Source organism: Saccopteryx leptura, chromosome 2 (genome assembly GCF_036850995.1).
Source record: "Saccopteryx leptura isolate mSacLep1 chromosome 2, mSacLep1_pri_phased_curated, whole genome shotgun sequence".
Classification (NCBI taxonomy): Eukaryota; Metazoa; Chordata; class Mammalia; order Chiroptera; family Emballonuridae; genus Saccopteryx; species Saccopteryx leptura.
This window is the reverse complement of record NC_089504.1, coordinates 79,300,812-79,321,374: the sequence shown is the minus strand read 5'-3', so window position 1 is coordinate 79,321,374 and position 20,563 is coordinate 79,300,812. Positions and strand designations below refer to the sequence as shown.

The following is a 20,563-nucleotide window of genomic DNA, read 5'->3' as shown; positions in this document are numbered from 1 at the left end:
TGTTTTCTTAGTTACAATTAATTTTTAAAATTTTATTTTTCAATTATAGTTTACATTAAATTTTGTATTACCATATTTCCTCATGTATAAGATGCTCCCATGTATAAGACACACCTTAATTTTGGGGCCTGAAATTTGAGAAAAAAATGTATTACATAAAGTCATTGAACCCAAGTTTTATTCATCATAAAATTCATACAACTCCTCATCACTGTCACAACTCCCATCCATTAGCTTGTCCCCATCTGTGTCTGATGACGAATCACTGTCTTTTATATATCTACATAGAATGAGCGCAAAAACAAGTGCGAAAAAGTGGGAAATGCAAGTAAAAAATCTACAACTACTATATAAGATGCACCCAGTTTTTAGATCCCAAATTTTTCAAGAAAGGGTGTATCTTATACATGGGGAAATATGGGTAGTTTCAGGTGTACACCATATTGGTGAGACAACCTCATACTTTACAAAATACTCCTGCTGTTATTTTTAGTACACACTTGGCACCATACATAGTTGTTACAATATTATTGACTATATTCCCTACACTGTATTTTATATCCCTGTGACTATTCTGTAACTACCAATTTGTACTTTTTAATTCCTTCACCTTTTTCACCCAACCTCCCAACATTTTTCCCCTCTGGCAATCATAAGTCTGTTCTCTGTGTCTATGTGTCTGTGTCTGTTCTGTCTTTTCATTTATTTTGTTCTTTTGATTCCACATATAAGTGAAATTATGTGGTATTTGTCTTTCTCTGATTGACTTCTTTCACTTAGCATGATACTCTCTAGGTCCATCCATTCTGTTGTAAATAGTAAGATTTTGTTCTTTTTTATGGATGAATAATACTACATTGTATATACATTCCACAATATTTTTATCCACTTGTCTTTTGACTGATTCTTGGGCTGCTTCCATATCTTGGCTATTGTAAATAATGCTGCAGTGAACATAGGCGTCTATATATTGTTTTGGGTTTCTTTGAATATATACCCAGAAATGAAAATACTGGGTATATATCTAAAGTGGAAGGCAGTTTCATTTTTATTTTATTTTACTTAATTTATTTTATTTTAATTTTGGGGAGTATTTTTCCAAAGTGAAAAGCAGGGGTGAGGCAGGCAGACAGACTCCTGCATGTACCTGACCAGGATCCACCCAGCATGCCCACCAGGGGGCGATTCTTGGCCCATCTGGGGCGGTACTCTACTGCAACCAGAGCCATTCTAGCGCCTGAGGTGGAGGCCATGGAGCCGTCCTCAGTGCCTGGGCCAACTTTGCTCCAATGGAGCCTTGGCTGCAGGAGGAGAAGAGAGAGATAGAGGGAAAGGAGAGGGGGAAGGGTAGAGAAGCAGATGGTCGCTTCTCCTGTGTGCCCCGACCAGGAATTGAACCTGGGACTTCCACACGCTGGGCTGATGCTCTACCTCTGAGCCAACTGACCATGGCCACAGTTCGATTATTAATTTTTTGAGGAAACTCCATACTGTTTTCCACAGTGGCTGCACCAATCTGTGTTCCCACGAACAGTACATGAGGATTCCTTTTCTCCACATCTTCACCAATACTTGTTGTTTGTTGATTTATGGATGATAGCCATTCTGACAGGCGTGAGGAGATATCTCATTGTGGTTTTAATTTGCTTTTCTCTGATGATTAGTGACATTGCCCATCTTTTTACATGCCTATTGGCCATATGTATGTCCTCTTTGGAGAGGTGGCTATTCAGGTTCTCTGCTCATTTGATAATTGGATTGTTTGTTTGTTTTTGATGTTGAGTTGTGTGAGTTTATAAATTTTGAATGTTAACTTCTTATTAGATGTATCACTTACAAATATCTTCTTCCATTCAGTAGGTTGTCTTTTTGTTTCTTTGGTGGTTTTCTTTGTTGTGCACAGACCAATGAATTTTGACTCAATACATCCATGTAAACAGCGCCCATCTAGTCACCTTCCTCACCTCGATAGAATCATTATGCTGACTTTTAACACCATAAATTAGTTTTAAGAGTTTTGAATTTTATATAAATGGGATTGTTTTATTCCACATTGAACATCTACTACATGCATCTCAGGCATGGCATTAAGAACTGTAATGGAAGCAGAGTGACCTTCTGTGACATTTTAGTCTAGTAGGAGACACAGGATATGAAGTCATGAGTTTGGTGCAAGAAATGTAGCAGTCACTCTATGGAGCACAAGCCATAGGCTGAGACTGTGGGAATGGAGGCCAGGTTTATCAGTCACTTTTCTGCTTATGATGGACAGAGTTTCCCTAGGACTAGATGCCTAACCATTCAGGTAACATGTTTGTGGACCTCTAAATGACTGTGGTAATAATGGCTGCTTTTATGTGGTCAAGCCAAACACTTAGGCAAGGGGAGGTAGGGAAGCTTGGTGGGGGGTGGGGTGGGGTAGCATCTCCTTGAAGCCCTCCCAGAAGCTCTAAATCTATATTCTGGAAGACTTCATATGTGGCTGAGCTCTGCTTCTCCTAGGAATGGGACGCGGGGCCTCTTCAGGAATCTGGTGGTCTGTTCTTTTGCCTTCTTATCACTGCTGTTGTCCTCTTCCATTCTTCCATAGCCACCTTCTGCTGAGCCACCTTCTGGACATTGTCATACCCTGAAATGGTTCCACCTTTGTGTACCTTCACAGCCAGTCCTTCTGCTTGCTCTCGTACCTACTCCCACCACAACAGTCCTTGGCCTCATTAGGAACTACACTGATGCTTTGACCTTCTTCTCATCACCAGCCCCTTCTGGGCCTGTGAGCAAACATATATAACTTATTTGACCAGTATTCCACCCCTTTTGCTCGCTTCACAATCTAAAGCACAGGTATTCCTGCACAAGGAAATTAGGCACATTACACAAATTACAACAATATGACAAATCATACAATTTCAACAATTACAAAGATACACTTCACCAGTCTCTGAGTGCTTTGCCAAAAGCACAAAATGTCCTCACACTTCTTTCTATTCATGGGGAAAGTTTCCCAGGACAAAGGAAGGGACTCCAGCAAAGCCGCCTCTCGCCCCCAACAGGGTATTTCACATTGTCCAAAATTTGTAAGTCCATCCAACAAAGGAGCCAATGCCTACTTCGGTCCTAGTCCAGGAAATCAGTCCATGTACATGGGGCCTCAGCTCCCTCCCTCATCCCTTCTGTCCTGGCAGGTCTTACACTGTCCAAAAGAGGAGCACATGGCAATGGCAGTCAGCATTTTCATCTCTGCTCCAGAGAGCATGATGGCATTCACCCCTTTGTCCCAAAATCGCAGACCTACCAAGGGCGTAGTAGCTACCCCTTGCTGCTGGGCCCTCACCTTCTGGAGACCATGGATTACAACTCCAGCCTGATTCTTCTCATCCTCCAAAGAGGAACTGGAAACACCAGCTCCTGCTGCTGGACTTCAGCTCTGGGCTGCCACCGCCTTCTGCTCCATAGGCCTTGCGTCCACGGGCCTTGCTGCCCTGGCCCCGGCCTCAGCCCTGGTCTCCTGCCACAGCTGGCTCTGGGTAATCTCCAGGGCAATCTGAAGCTCATGAACCTGTGATTCCTTCTCCAGCGGCTGCTCCATTTCCAAGTGAATCTCATGAACCCGGTCGGCTTCCTCCGGTGCTTGCTTCAGCTCCAGGCCCGGCATCTCTTTCTCCCACGTTTGCTCCAGCTCCTTCCACTGCTTGGTTTGCAGGTCCTGGCAGCCTCTTCCACAGAGCTCTCAGTTTCCTCACGCATGGCTATAAAAGTCAGCCAACCTATGGTCCCCAAAAGGACAGTCATGGGGAACCATAACAGTAACCAGTCCCCTACCATGCACCTCAACGGTGGCAGCTGCATACCGATCTCCGAATCCTGCCACAGACTACGCCAGTTGTAAAGCCAGTAGCCACAGCCACCATCACAGCTGCTTGGCCCATGCAGGTTCACACTTGGTTCAGACAGATGGTAATGAAACAAGGGAGCCAAGAACTGGTGGGCCATTAGCTTTAATCCTAGCTTGCACCCGGCGGGTAAGAAATACACACAGTGGGAAAACACTTCCTTCTCCATTCAGGGCTCCCAAAGCCACTGACTTATCCAAGTTTCCTAGAATCAAAGGTTTCTAGCTCACCAACCTTATTCACTTCTGTTCATCTCCTGTTCCCCATCTCCTTCTTTCTGTACAAACTCTGCACAAACTGGCTTCTTCTTTAGCACTCTGCCATCTTGGCTGCTTCTCCTCTTCCACGTGGCCTTTCTCTGCTCTCCTCTCTCTGCTCTCCTCCAGCATGCGCTCTTCTGCCTCATTTTATAGTGTAGAAATCAAAACCATTAATCCAGTATATAAACAAAGAAGTCTCTGATACAAAGTCACTTATCTGAGGCATAATGGGATTTCTCAAAAGGGTGGGAAAGGCTTAGTCTTAAAACTAAGCCTTAGGCTATAACAACCCTGCCTGCTTACAGCCTGTCCCCCACACCCAATGCAAACTATAAGCGAGCAAACATATATATCATATTTACAAACCTATTTGACCAACACTGACCTACCCTGCTCCCTGTGCCAGACTAGATACATCCTGTGAGATGCTCTAAGAGTGCCTTGTACTTCCATTTCTTAGTTCATTACATAATTTTCTTTTTCTTCTCTTCTCTTCTCTTCTCTTCTCTTCTCTTCTCTTCTCTTCTCTTCTCTTCTCTTCTCTTCTCTTCTCTTCCCTTCCCTTCCCTTCCCTTCCCTTTCCTTCCCTTATCCTCCCTCCCTCCCTCCTCCCCCTCCCCTCTTCTCCTCCCACTCCCCTCTCTCCCTCCCTCCCTCCCTCCTTCCCTCCTCCTTTCCTTTCCTTTCCTTTCCTTTCCTTTCCTTTCCTTTCCTTTCCTTTCCTTTCCTTTCCTTTCCTTTCCTTTCCTTTCCTTTCCTTTCCTTTCCTTTCCTTTCCTTTCCTTTCCTTTCCTTTCCTTTCCTTTCCTTTCCTTTCCTTTCCCTTCCCTTCCCTTCCCTTCCCTTCCCTTCCCTTCCCTTCCCTTCCCTTCCTTCCTTTTGCTTAACATTTGTCTCCTTCACTGGACTGTAAGCTCCAAGAGGGCAAAGATATATCTTTCTCTTTGCCAAGTACACCCAACAAAACTAGGAACTGCAGTAGATGCTTTACAAAGGAGGCAGTAGTACCAGGTACATGGTCATGACACTGTTACCACCACAGGGCTCATTCTCTATTTTCATGCAGTATTTATTGGAAGGCAAAAAATGGACACAAAGCTAGAGTGAACCTTCACCTCAAATGGGGGAAGGAGCAGGTACCTGTAGCTGCAAATTCTCCTTTTCTCCACACTCTTTCTATGGCCCTTCTAGATTTATGAATCCTGGCATAGTTAGAGGCTCTTTAGAACAACTAAATGTTCAGCTTAGTTTCCCTCCACTATTTCTAGGTGAAAGCAGAGGTCTGGAGTGAGAAATGCTCTTTGCTTACTGTAGAGGTTGATGAGGATATATGTAAAGCCAGGTGGCACGGCCAGGGCCACTATCACAGCAGCCTTCTGGCCTATGCAGGTTCGCATTGGATTCGGACAGTCGGCAAAGAAACAACGGAGCCAAAAACTGATGGGCTGTCATCTTTAATTCTAGCTTGCACCCGGCGGGCAAGTAAAAATACACACTGGGCTCCAAAACCCAGTCACATTCAGTGCTCACAAAGCTACTGATTTATCCGAGTTTCCTAGAATCAAGGTTTCTAGCTCACCAGCCTTATTCTCCTCAGTTCCCTATCTCCCTCCTTATCCCAGATACAAACTCTGCACAAACTGGCATCTCACTCAGCACTCTGCCATCTTGGCTGCTTTTCCTGGCCTCCTCCACGTGGCCTCCTTCCGCTGCTGGCTCTACTCTCTCTGCTCTCTCATGCTAACTAACCTCAGGAACCAAGCGCACAAACTCCCGTTTTGCCCCCACTTTATACTGTAGCTTCACAACCTCTAATCCAATATACAAAGTAGGGAAGTCTCTAATACAAAGTCACCTCTGAGGCATGATTGGATTGTACCACCCTACATCAAAAAGGGTAGGAAAGGCTTAATCCCAAAACCAAGCCCCAGGCTACAAGGATTCTCAACACCCATTAATATCACCTGGGCGACGGCATCTTTAACAAAGTGAGCATAATACATTTTATCTGCCCAACAATATAGTAGCCCATTGTCATTTGAAGACAGTCCTCTCTCTTTCTTCCAGCAAAATATTCAAAATAAACACACAGAAAAATACAATCTAATACTTATGCTTTATTGTCTCCCACCTCAGCTCTCCAATATTCCTCTTTCCCAAACAGTTACATTGAAAATTTCCCTCTGCAAACCAGAGAATAGTATTCCACTGCTAAAATAAAATCATGACTCCTTTTTCTCTACTGACAAACTTAAAATTGAGAAAACCCTATTTTCTTCTCCATTTTTCTTAAAATTCTGGCATCTGTTTACCTACTTACACAGAATTAATGAGCAAGTACTAGTTAAGTACCAATAGGACTATTCAGAAACAGGCATACTTAGATGAAGGGAGAGGGTTTATTCTGGTCACATGCACATTGGGTTGGATTTCATAGTTCCCTCTAAAATTCAGATTTAAAAACAAACAAATCAGTACATAGCGAAAGAAATATATATTTATAGTTAGATTCGGCCCATGGGTGCCAGTTTGTAACCTATGTGTCTTAATAGTTTTTTAATATATACTTACCATAATCTATCAATTTAAATAGTTTCTTTGTTGCATTAGTCCCCTATGATGTATAATGGCTTCCAAAACTGGGCCTTGAATGGCCAGTATATGTATTCCTAGCATTTAGCACAGGGGATGACATCACAAAGGTGTGTTAATGAGGGAGTATATGAATGAGTGGTTTTGGACCATTGTTTACAAGGGCTCCAGCTGACACAGTTTGGCATTGGATTTTCACAAATCTTCACCCAGCCTGTTACTCTGTGGGGCCTGACCAAGAGCTGGAGTGAAGCTTGGGGAAGACATAACCTTTACTCTACCCTTATGTGAGTTCTGCACAACCTTTTGTATGTGTGAAGGGCCACACCCTTGCCTTATCTCTTGGGAGTATCATCTTTTGATGACTTGTTTGTTTCTTGTGGAAATTTGCTACTTTAGTATGTTTTTTCCAGAGCAACTTTATGGTTTTATGGCCATACATCGTTTCTCCTTCAAAGGGGGAGAAACAACCCAAGACCAAGCTCATTAAATATGTATATTTCAATGGGTGCTATCTATATTATAGCTAAATACTCCACTTACTATGTGTAAAGCCAGTAGCTTCGGCCACCATCACAGCCGCCTGGCCCATGCAGGTTCGCATTTGATTCGGACAGACGGTAATGAAACAATGAAGCCAAGAACTGGTGGCCCATTAGCTTTAATCCTAGCTTGCACCCTGTGGGCAAAAATGCACACAGTCGGAAAACACTTCCCTTTCCATTCAGGGCTACAAAGCCACTGACTTATCCGAGTTTCCTAGAATCAAAGGTTTCTACCTCACCAGCCTTATTCACCTCTGTTCTCCATCTCCTTCTCTCTGCACAAACGCTGCACAAACTGGCTTCTCCTTCAACACTCCACCATTATGGCTGCTTCTCCTCTCCTCCATGTGGCCTTTCTCTGCTCTCCTCTCGAATGCTAATCTCAGGAACCAAGAGAGAGCAAGCTCCCAGTCTGCCCCATTTTATAGTGTAGAAATCCAAACCAATATACAAAAAAGGAAATCTCTGATACAAAGTCACTTAGGGTGGGAAAGGCTTAGTCTTAAAACTAAGCCTTAGGCTATAACAACCCTGTCTGCTTACAGCCTGTCCCCCAAAGCGAGCAAACATATATTTTATATTTAAAAACTTATTTGACCAACACTATGGTTCTACAGAAAAAAACATGCAAACTTTTCCCTTTCCACACTTATGGCAGCACCTCTTCTAGGGTCCAGAAAACCACCAGTAAAATATGCTCCCAGCAGCATTTGGTTGTAATTTTGACATTTTCAAAACACTGTGCAATTGGAAAGATTGAGAGTGTAATTACTTGATGCTCAGCTTTAGGTTTAGCTAAGTTTTTTTTTTTTTTTTTTTTTTAAAGACACATTATTGAATGGAATCCTTTTAAAGAAGTTCTTGCCAATTACCCACATGACACCCTGGCCCTGAAGGGCTTTACTGATGGTTTTCATTCTTAAGAATAGTTTGTTGTGTGGAATTCTGAGGTTTTCAGGGTCTTGTGGAGGCCTTTTCTTTTCTTTTTCTTTTTAAATAATATATGCTGGGTGGAGGAAGTTAGAAGGTTGGATAATAATGTGGTTTCAACTGTATTGTTGAGTATCAGAAATCACATGAGGCAACGTTCAGCTCAGGAACCTGTTTTCTTATCACTTCATCCATCATAGGAGGCCAGAAAAGCCCTGTCCTCCCGCCCCCATGGACCTCGAGGCAGTGTAGGCATCTACAGGTAGACATCCCCATTTCAGGGAGGCCTGAGTTCTGACGGGAAACATGTGGTTTATATTCAGTAAGATGGTTCCCTCTCAGGCCCCTTAATGCTTTCAAGATGCTGATAGAGCCATTAATGGCTCTTGGAGAAAGATTAGATTTTCAATTAAAATGAAGCCAATTTAAAATAAATAGTTGGTAGTATTATTAGCCTAAAATAAACTCAAGAGTGTGTCTGGGGGGATGGGGATGTCAGGACTTTCAGAGTGGTGGCGTGAGGAGCTTGGCAAATCTTCTGTCCCAAAAGCAACAATAAAACTGGACAAAATAGTAAAAATCAACCGTTTTAGGGCTCAGGAAATCAAAGGCATACAGTAAAACTGAGAAGCCTTTATTCAAGAAACACTACTAAACCATGGTTATGGACAGCGGGAATTTGTGCTGTTTTATTGGGGGGCTTCCATCACCCCCCTCCCCCTGCCGGTTCCATCTGGGCAGGCCAGGCTGTGGAAACCAGCGACTCTGCTGCCAGTGGAGGCTGACTGGATTTGGAGTGCATACTAAGGTGGTTTAATAAAATCAGTAGCAATCTCAATGGTAAAATATTAGGGAAGACAACTTCGGCAGCTTGTCTGAGGTTGCAGTTCTAATTGGGGCAAGCAACAGACCAACAGACCAGCCAGAAATTTAACAAGAAGATCCAGAGAACAAGAAAGTCACAGTGGATCTTAATAAACTCATACATATTCCTGGTGGTAGAAGACTGTGCATATGGGCAAGGTACAGTGTACAGGCTGAAGAGATATCAGAGACAGAGCCTAGTTGTGTCGTTATCTTCCCTGGCCGAATATAGTACGAAGTGCAGGTGCAGAGGAGACATGAGAAAGCCCAGTAGAAAATAAAAGCCAGGACAGACTTGTAAAGTTGCCCAATCTTTGACTATGTTCCCCAACCCACACACAGGTCCATTAGCAAAGGGTGAATGTCTTACTGGTTTAAGGTGCTTAAGCATAACTTGTGATAAACTAAACTATGCTAACACAGGGTGACTTGTAGAAATTTAGGCTTAATAATAAAAACAATAAAAAAAAAAGCAAACAGCAAAAATATCAGTTGCCATGTATTGCAGGGGAGATAAAACTCTAGAATTAGTGCAGGCAAATCACTAAACAAAGAGCAAAAACTACTCCTAGTGGGAGATCAGAATCCAGAGTTGCTGCAGCTAATTATCAAAAGCATTAAGTTTTTAACAAAAAGTTATGAGGCATGAAAAAACAGGGAAGTGTAATCTGTGAATGGGATGGAAATAAAGGCAGTTAATTGAAACTATCCCTGAAAGGACCAAGATGTTAAACCTAGCAGGGAAACATTTCAAGTAGCTATTATAAATATGTTCAAAGAACAATAGGAAACCATGTTTAAAGAAATAAAAGAGAGATAACATTATCTGTAAAACAGAGAATACTGCAAAAGGGGAATCATAAAAAAATCAAATGAATACTCTGGGGTAAAATGGACAATAAGCAAAATAAAATTAATTAGAGGGGCTTAACACCAGATTTGAGTTGGTGGAAGAAAGAATCAGTGAAAATGGAACTAGATCAATAAATATTATTCAATCTGGGCCTGACCTGTGGGGCACAGTGGATAAAACGTTGACCTGGAACACTGAGGTTGCCATTTTGAATCCCTGGACTTGCCCGGTCAAGGCACATACAGAAAGCAACTACTATGAATCGATGCTTCCCACTTCTCCCCCCTCTTTCTCACTCTTCCTCCTTCTCTCTCTCTTCCTTCTCTCTGAAAAAAAAAAAAACTTAAAAAATTAAAAAAATATCTAATCTGAAGAACAGGAAAACATTAAAATGAACACAAACTTAGAGACTTGTGGGAAACCATTACCAGTACCAATGTACTAAAAAACCCCAGGAGAAAGAAAGGACAGTAAGATATTTAATTACTAAAACTATCCAAATTTCATGAATAATACTAATCTACATATCCAATAAGCACAGTAGAAATAGAATAAACACAAAGAGGTCCAAACCTAGTCACATAATAGTCAAACTGTAGAAAACCAAAGTTTTAGAATGAAACAAAAGAGAAAGTTTATCAAATACAGGGAAACAACAATAACTAAGTTCTTATCAGAGAAAATGAAGGACTGAAGGAATAATATTCAAAGTACTCAGAGGAAAAGAACTGTCCACCAAGAATTATAGATCTTGTAAAAGATTATGCTTCAAAAGTGATGGGGGAAAAATATTCCCAGATAAAGAGTGGGAGAAATTCTAGCGAGCCAACTTACCTTGAAAAAAACAAAAACAAAAAAACGAAAAAAAAAAAAAATCTAAAGGAAATCCTTCAGGCTGAAATAAAATCATATTAAATGGTGACACAAATCTGCACAAAGAAATAAAGAATACTGGTAAAGGTAATTATGTAGGAACGTGTATATTTTTTCTCTTAATTAACTTACAAGATAATTAAAGAACCAATATTTATAAAACTGAGATTTATATCAGGAATGTAAAGTTGGTTTAACATTAGAAAATCAATTAATAGAATATGCCACATTAAGAAAGGAAAAGATAAAACTGCATGACTGATAGACACAGAAAGCATTTGACAAGGTCTGATATGTATAAAAGCTCTCAACAAGCTAGAAGTAGGAGGAAACTTAGCTTGATAAAGGGTACCCACAAAAAACCCTGTAGCTAATATCATACTTAATGTGGAAAGACTAAATACCTTCTTCTCTGAGATTGGGAATAAGAGCAGCATGTCCCCTGTTACTACTTCCATTCAGCATTGTACTGGCTAGAACTTCCAGTACAATGGTGCAAAAAGAACAAGCAAGGAAACAAACAAATGCATCTAGATTAGAAAGGAAGAAGCAAAACTGTCTTTATCTTCAGACAACATAATCCTGTATGCAGAGAGAACTAAGGAGTACACACACACATTCAAACCACGAGAGCTATAATACATGAATTCAGTAAAGTATCAGTATTGAAGAAAAATATGTAAAAAAAATTGCATTTCTATATATTACCATTGACCATCGGAAAATGAAGTTAAGAAAACAGATCTCTCCACAATAACTTCAAAATGAAAAAAGTAGTTGGGATCATTTTTTCAAGTGCAAGACTTGTATACTGAAAACTATAGAAGAATGCTGAGAGAAATTAATATCTAAGCAGACTGTGAGACATTTCATGCTCATGAATTGAAAAGAGTCAATATAGTTAAGATGGTGTTTCTCCAAATTCATCTATAGATTTGCTATTCCTATCAAAATCTCATTAGCCTTTTTTTGCCTAAGTTGGCAAGGTGATCCTAAATTTTATATATTAAATTAAAATGAATGAGAATAGATAAAAAATTATCTTTTTGACAAATGATGCTGGGACAATTGGCTATCCACATTGCAAAATGATGAAGTTAGAATTTTACCTTACATCATACTAAAAATTAACTCAAAAAGAATAAATTTAAGAACGAAAACTATAAACCTTTTTGTTTAAAAAGGGAAACATTGGACTTCATAAAAATTTGGAAGCTTGGTGTACTAAGACACCAGTAAGAAAATGAGAAGATAAGAGACAGACTGGAGGGAAGAAAAGCACATACCTGGTATAGGAATTGTATCCAGAATATGCAATTAACTATTATAACTCAATAAGACAAACAACTTAATTAAGAAATGGGCAAATAATTTTAATATGTTATAAAAAAGAAATGTGAGTGGTTAATAAACACATCCAGAGATACTCAACATTATTAGTTATAAGAAAATGTAAATTAAGCTACAATGAGATACCATTAAATACCCACTAGAACAGGGGTCCCCAAACTTTTTACACAGGGGCCAGTTCACTGTCAGACCATTGGAGGGCTGGACTATAAAAAAAACTATGAACAAATCCCTATGCACACTGCACATATCTTATTTTAAAGTAAAAAAACAAAACAGGAACAAATACAATATTTAAAATAAAGAACAAGTAAATTTAAATCAACAAACTGACCAGTATTTCAATGGGAACTATGGGCCTGCTTTTGGCTAATGAGATGGTCAATGTGCTCCTCTCACTGACCACCAATGAAAGAGGTGCCCCTTCCGGAAGTGCAGCGGGGGCCAGATAAATGGCCTCAGGGGGCCACATGTGGCCTGCGGGCCGTAGTTTGGGGACCCCTGCACTAGAAGGTCTGTATTAAAAAAAACCCTATAAGTGTTGGTGAGGATGTTGAGAAATGAGAATCTTCATATATTGCTGGTGGGAATGTAAAATGTCATACCGACCTTGGAAAAGTTTGCAGTATCTATAAAAGTTAAACATAGTTTTACCATATAATCTAGCAATTCTACTTCTCAGTATCTACCTAAAAGAAATGAAGACATATATCCACACAGGACTTGTCCACAAATGAAAAATTTCTTTTTTTTTTTTCTATTAAAGTGAGAGGTGGGGAGGCAGAGAGACAGACTTCTACATGCGCCCTGACTGTGATCCACCTGGCAAGTCCCCTACTGGGTGATGCTCTGCCCATCTGGGGCCACTGCTCTGTTGCTTGTTGCTTGGCAACAGAACTATTTTTGCACCTCAGGTGAGGCCGTGGAGCCATCCTCAGCACCCAGGGCCAACTTGCTCAAAACATTCGAGCCATGGCTGTAGGAGGTGGACAGAGACAGAGAGAGACAGAGAGAGAGAGACAGAGAGAGATAGAGAAAGAGAGAGAGAGAGAGAGAGAGAGAGAGAGAGAGAAGGATCCAGCTGAGCCAGTGATTCCTTGCTCAAGCCAGAAACCATGGGATCATGATCCCACACTCAAGCCTGCAACCTTGAGTTTTGAACCTGGGACCTCATCATCCCAGGTAACACTCTATCCACTGCACTATACCACTGGTCAGGCTACTTTATTATTTTAATTTTAATTTTAATTTAATATATTGTTTTTATCCTTCATTTTTTATGTGGTATATTGTTAACTGATTTATAGATATTGAACTAACCTTGATTCCCAAGAATAAATCCCACCTGTTCATGGTATATGAGGTTTTTAATATGTTGTTGAATTTAGTTTACTATTTGGTGAGGATTTTTGCATGTATGTTTATCAGGGATGTTGGCCTTAAAAGTTTTTTTTTTTAATGTGTTTGTCAGGTAATGCTAGCCTCATAAAATGAGTCTGGGAGCCTACCCTTCTATTTTATTTTTTTGTAATATTTTGAGAAGGATAGGTATTAATTCTTCCTTGAATGTTTGGTAAAATTCACCTGTGAAATGATCTGGTCCAGGGCTTTTGTTTGCTGGGAGTTTGTTTGATTACTGTTATATTTCTGTTAGTAGTCATCAAGCTGTTCATGTTTTGTTTCTTCCTGATTAAGTGTTGGAAGAGTATATGTTTCTAGGAATTTATCCATTTCTTCTGATTTGTCCAATTTGTTGGCATATAATTGTTTGTCGTATTTTCTCATAATCCTTTGCATTTTTATGGTGTCAGTTGTCACTTCTTTTTAATTTCTGATTTATTTGGGCTCTTTTTTCCTTGAATCTGGCTAAAGTTTTATCAATTTTTAAAGTCTTTTCAGAGAATGAGCTTTTGGTTTCATTGATCTTGTTTGTTGTTTTTATAGACTCTATTTTGTTTAATTCAGCTCTGATCTTTAATATTTCCTTCTATTTTGGGGGGCTTTGTTTTTTTCTTTTCTAGTTCCTTTAGGTCTAAGGTTGGATTGTTTATTTAAAATTTTTCTTGTTACTTGCAATAGGCTAGTATTGCTATAAATTTCCCTCTTAGAGTTGCTTTGTATTTTCATTTTCATTTGTTTCAAGTTATCTTTCACTTTATTCCTTGATCTCATTTTTAACCCACTCATTGTTAAGTAGCATGTTATTCAACCTCCACCTGTTTGTGTGATTTTCAGTTTGTTTTTCTTGTCATTAATTTCTAGTTTTGTTCCATTGTGATTGGAGAAGATGGTTGATATAATTTTTATCTTCTTAGATTTATTTAGATTTGAAAAAATTATTGAGGCTTGTTTTGTGGCCTAATATGTGGTCTATCCGGGAAAATGTTCTATGTGCGCTTGAAAAGAATGCATATTCTACTTTTGGATGAAATGTTGTAAAAGTATCAATTAAATCCATCTGATCTAATGTGTCACTTAAGGCCACACTTTCTTTGTTAATTTTCTCTCTGGATCATGTATCCATTGATGTCAATGGGGTGTTAAAGTCCCCTACTATTATTGTTTTACTGTCAATCTCAGCCTTTATGTCCATAAATATTTGCTTTATATATTTGGGTGCACCTATGTAGGGTGCTTAGATGTATATAAGACTTATATCCTCTTGTTGGATTGATCCTTTTATCATTATAAAATATTATTTATCTCTTATTATAGCCTTGACTTTAAAGTCTATTTTGTCTCCTATATATATTACTACTCCAACATTTTTTCATTTCCATTTTCATGAAATATTTTTTTCCACTCCTTGATTTTTAGTCTGTGTGTTTCTTTTGATCTGAAGTGAGTTTCTTGTAGGCAGCATATGTAGGGGTCTTGTGTTTTTATCCAATCAGCCACCTTATGTTTTTTTGATTGGAGCATTTAGTTCATTTACATTAAAAGTAATTATTCCTAGCTATGTAGTTATTGCCATTGTATTCTTTTCTGATTGCTTTTGTAGTTCTTATCTGTTTCTTACTTTTCTTGCTCTTCTCTCTTGTTTGTTGATAAGTTTCTGCAGTATTGTGAAGTTTCTGCAGTATTGTGTTTTGATTCCTTGTGTATCTCTTATATATTTCTTGTAGAGGTTGGTGGTTACTATGTGCTTCCTATATACCAAGCTATATTTATAGCAGTCTATTTGGAGTTTATGTTTGCTTAAGTTTGAACACATTCTAAAATCATTACAATTTTTACTCCCTTTATGTTTGTTTTTGTTGTCATTTTCTACATTACTTTTGTGTTTGTGTGAACTCCTTAATTTATTGTTATAATTACACTTGATCTTCTTACTTTTGCCTTTTAAGCTTTGTACTAGCTTTATAGTTTGTTGAACCAGTGCTTTTACTAAGCGTTGGGAAACTCTTTATCTCTTCTTCAATTCTAAGTTATAGCCTTACTGGGTAGAGTAATCTTGGTTGTAGGTTTTTGCCTTTCATCACTTTGAATATTTTGTGCCAATTTCTTGTAGTCTGTGCAGTTTCCATTGAGAAATTACCTAACGGTCTTATGGGAGCTTTCTTGTAGGTAATGGACTTTCTCTTGCTGCTTTTAAATTCTCTCTTTGACTTTAATCTTTGACATTTTAATTATAATGTATCTTGTGTAGGGCCCTTTTGGGTTCCTCTTGTTTGGGACTCCCTATGATTCCTGGGTTTGTATGTCTATTTTCTTTGCCAGGTTAGGGAAGTTTTCCATCATTTCTTCAAGTAAGTTTTCAATTCCTTGCTCTATTCTCCTTCTGTTATTGCTATAATGCTAATATTGGCACACTTGATATTGTCCCAGATGTCCTTTAAACTATTCTTTTTTAAAAATTCTTTTTTTTAATATTATTCTAATTAGATGTTTTTGCTACCTTGTCTTCCAGATCAGTGATTTGATCTTTTGCTTTTTCTAATCTGATGTTGATTCCCTCTAGTGTACTCTTCATTTCAGTTCTTGTATTCTTCATTTTAAACTGGTTCCTTTTTTATGGTTTCTCTTTCTTTGTTGAATTTCCCAGTAAATTAATCTACTCTTCCCTTGAGTTGATTGCACATCCTTATAACCAGTATTTTCAACTCTGCATCTGGTACATTATTTATCTCTATTTCATTAAGTTCATTTTTTTTTGCGTGTGTGGAGTTTAATATTCTTTCACTTGGGATATGTTTATTTGTCACCTCATTTTGGCTGACTGTCTGTATGTGTTTCTATGTGTTAGGTAGATCTGTGACATCTCCCAGTCTTGACAGTGTGGCCTTATGTAGTTGATGTCCTACTGGCTCAATCGTTCAGTCTCCTTGATCACCTGAGTGTGATGGTCTAGGGGTGATTTTTCTTATGTGGGTTGTGTTTGCCCTCCTGTTGTAGCTGAGCCTTGATTGCTTTTGACACATTAGTAGGTAGGATTGACCCTCAGGCTGATTAGCTGTGAGGGTTGACCATGAATATGGAAGAGAAGTTGTGCAGGAACTTATCCCACAGAGTGGGAGTCACTTCAGTGGGGCTTTGGGGCCAGGCTAGTCTGCCCTTCGAGTGTCATTTATGGTGTTTATTGGTTGATGTTTAGGTGTGGCCTGAGGCTAGTCACCAGGTATGTTGGGTCTTTAGCTTTTTGGGAAGGACTCTGGGACAAGCCAAGTATAGCTGCTACTTGTGCCACTTAGTGGGAACTACAAAATGATCTGTGGTTGGTTGCTGCTTTGGTTGGGCTTGGAGGCACTTGTGAGAGGCTATGCTGTGAACTGAGGCCATCTGCCACTAGTGCTGGGCTATGGACATTTTGGTGAGCACCATGATGTGAACTGAAGCCAGCTGCCACTTGTGTGGGACTTTTGGCTCCTTAGTTGAAGCTATGTTCTAAGCCAAAACCAGCCTCAGTTTATGCCAGGCTAGGTGCCACCTGATGGAAGTTACAATGCAAGTTGAGACTGGTGCTGATTATGCTGGACTTGGGGCCATTTAGTAAGTGGTACAGGGCATGCTGAGGCCAGCTGCTGGTTGTGTGTATGTGGTCCTTTGAGAGATTTTAGGAAAGTTAGCTGCAAGAACTGAGCCAGGCCACTTATGTTCAAAAGCCACTGGAAGAGGTTTAGTTGGGCACATAGTTGGGTTGGGCAGGGTCTCAGGGAATCACCAGGGTGGGGAAAATGTTGTTAGCCAGATTTGGTGCCCTCCTGAGCCTTCTGTCTGGATGGGAGGAATGCTCAACAAAGGAACAGTGGTGCCTTCAAGCTTTTCCATCTGGAGAGAGCTGTCCAGTTCCTTACCCCTTCAGTTCTTACCTCAAAGTGAGGCAATTTAGTTACTTCCCATATGTTCCTGGCACAGTTTGAGCTGCTGCCTCTGTGTCGGAGCCCAGAATGTACAAATTTGTGAGCCAGTGCTCAGGCTTCTCAAGGGTCTCCAACAGCCTCACATCTTACTTGGATGCAATCCTGCTGGTTTTTACAGTCAGATGTTATGGGGACTCCTCTCCCTAGCACTGGAACCCTGGGCTGGGACCCCTTACTACTCAGGGGAGGACCTGTGAAGCCGAGATATTCCTCCCATAATAAGTGTCACACTGTGGGTTTGGAACCTATTTCGTGTCTCTGCCCCTCCTTGTAGTCTCTTTGTGGCTTCTTTATAGTCTGAGTTTATAGGACTTCTGTTAAGCTGGTCTTCAGGTGGATCTCAATGATTATTGTTCTATAATTTAGTTGTAATTTTGATTAGTTGTGGAAGGAGGTGAGCATAGCATTTATCTATATCACTATCTTGATCAGAAATCTCATTTTGGTTACATTAGTAATTGATGGGCTTAGTGAAGGCAGTTTAAGACTTGTATTTCAGCCAAGTATTATGAAAAGAATGACAGTAGTCTTATAGTAGAAGTTCCTTTTAAACAGATATCCCCTGGATATATATTTATATAACTGGGCAGTTCTTTTTATCCTTCAAACATTTTGAAATTCTCCTCATCCTGAAAATCTTTCCTGATTATTTGTTAGAAGTGTTTTTTTTTTTTCTTTAACCTTAATTCTATCTAGAAATGCAGTAGTTCTGTGATTTAGGCTGTCAGAAGAACATGGCCTTTGAATCAACTATGTGGTTTAAATTCCAACTTGTAACTCTCTAGCCATGTGACTTTTGGGCAAGTATCTCAGTCTTTCTGAGCCTTGCTTTTGGGAATCTGTACAGTGGACACAGTCATACCCATTACAAAGGGTTATTGTAAAGATAAAACAAAATTGTGTATAAAAACCCTGAGTACAGTTGGTTGGCACATGGTCGGTATTCCTTAATTATCAGAACCACATAGTGGAGTGTGTCAGAACATGGATTCTGGATGTGGATTTGCATCCATTTTCTACTTCTAGCCATGTGGCCTTGAGTAAATTCTCTAATTTTTCTGTGCCTCTGTTTCTGCATTTGTAAAATGAGCATATTGATGGTACTCACCTTATTAGGGCTGTTTTAAGATTAAAAGAGTTAACACAGAAAACATTTAGAATACGCCTATCATATAATAAGCTCTATACAAGAGGAAGCAGCTATTACTCTCTCACCAGCCAATACAATGCCCTTCTTCCCTTGTAGCAGTATATTTGATTTATGTAGATTATATATGAGAGTTATAGGAACACAATAAAAATCTTCACATGGACACCAGGCCAGCCTGTTTGGACTGGCTGACAGTCCATTAGTGGTGGGTTGTCAACCCCCTGTCTCACTGTTCCACACGCACCTTCCCTGTCACTCTTTGCTCATTCAGAGAGGGTACCTTCCCCACAGAAAAATGGAATTGTTCTTGGATTAGGATAAGTCGTGGTGAGGCAACTCTGTGGAATAGTTTCCCTGGACCTTCCCACAGCTGTGGACCCTCTAATATCCCTGTGTGCAGTATTATAGGGTGTGATAAGACTCCTCTAAAATTTTCTCTTCTGCATAGGAACTCTCAGATATCATAAAGTTGAAATAGCAAGCCCTTGATTGAAATGATAGCAGATATCTACTCTATTCTTCCTTTGTCTCAAGGAACATGTCACTGGAGACTGGCTTATGGCTTTAAGACCCCATGGAATACATGTAGGTTGAGTGAATTGATTTCTTAGTAAACACCACTTCTGCTTTATTTTCAGCTGATTATTTACCCTGGAACCAAGCAAGACGAGAGCTACTTCGTCCAGAACCCAAATACCGGCCAGAATCGACTAGGTTTGACAATAGAACCACGCACCAGGATGACTATACTATGAAGGGCCTAGTGAACACCATGAGCTGTAAGCCCCCAGTCATGACCAAGGCCTGTAACATCCCCCTGGAGGATCTGACTAACTACAAAATGAGCTATGTGGCCCACCCTGTGGAGAAGCGCTTTGTGTATGAGGTGGAGAAGTTCAAACCCTGTGAAATCCCCTTTGAAAGCCTTACCACTCACAAACAGTCCTACCGGGGCCTGATGGGGGAGCCAGCCAAGAGCTTGAAACCTCCAGGCAGGTCCTGCGGGCTAGACACACCTTTCTCTAACATCACTGAGTTTCGAGATAAGTACCAAGCTTGGCCAACGCCCCAGGTGTTCTCCAAACCTCCTGCCCCCTACATGCCTCCTGAAGAAAAGATGGACCTTCTGACAACAGTGCAGTCTCATTACACGTACCCTAAGGGTGCTCCAGCTCAGTCCTGCCGACCAGTGCTTTGTGTCAAGAAGGGTGGCCGTTTCGAAAGCTCCACCACCACCAAGGATGATTACAAGCAGTGGACCAGCATGCGCATGGAGCCAGTCAAGCCCATTCCCCAGCTGACCCGTCCCACCGAGCCTTTGGACTGCTTGACCACCACCAGGGCCCACTATGTACCCCACCCACTCATTAATACCACAAGCTGTAAGCCCCCCTGGTCTGGTCCCCGAAGAAATATTCCTGTAGAGGCCCAGACCACATATACCACCAGCTTTACTCCCAAAGAAATGGGTAGGTGCCTGGCTTCATACCCTGAGCCCCCTGGCTACATCTTTGAAGAAACAGATCCTTTGGGGCACAGGATATACAGACCAGTTTCCCAGACAGGCTCTCGGAGGAACAGCCCTCTTTCTGTAGGTGATTCGGAAAAACTCAACCAGCAAGAGTTGGCAGTGTCAGCCTGATTTTTAAAAAAATTATTTAGAAATTGCACAATACTTTTAAAAGCAAACAAAAGTTATTCATTGGAGAGAAAAGAATTTCCCAAAATGAAAAAAAATCTTTATCATTTCCAGGACACTTGAATAAAATGAGAATCACTTGACTCAAGGAAAATAATGTTTAGTAACTGGCTAATTACTCTTCTGACCCTGCCTCTGCTGTCTTCCCCTCTTGGGTCCCTTACCTTGTGCTTGTGGAGATCAAAGCTGGTCTC

General features: G+C 40.3%; 1 protein-coding gene across 1 annotated transcript in view; it reads left to right on the top strand.

The window, feature by feature from the left end:
* SAXO1 (stabilizer of axonemal microtubules 1) overlaps window positions 1-20,312 on the top strand; it is a 66,512-nt gene extending 46,200 nt beyond the window's left edge. Inside the window, exon 4 of the mRNA XM_066363056.1 lies at window positions 19,309-20,312. Coding sequence (XP_066219153.1) covers window positions 19,309-20,312 — 1,004 coding nt within the window. The remainder of the gene's footprint in view (window positions 1-19,308) is intronic.
* The last annotated feature ends 251 nt before the right edge of the window (window positions 20,313-20,563 follow it).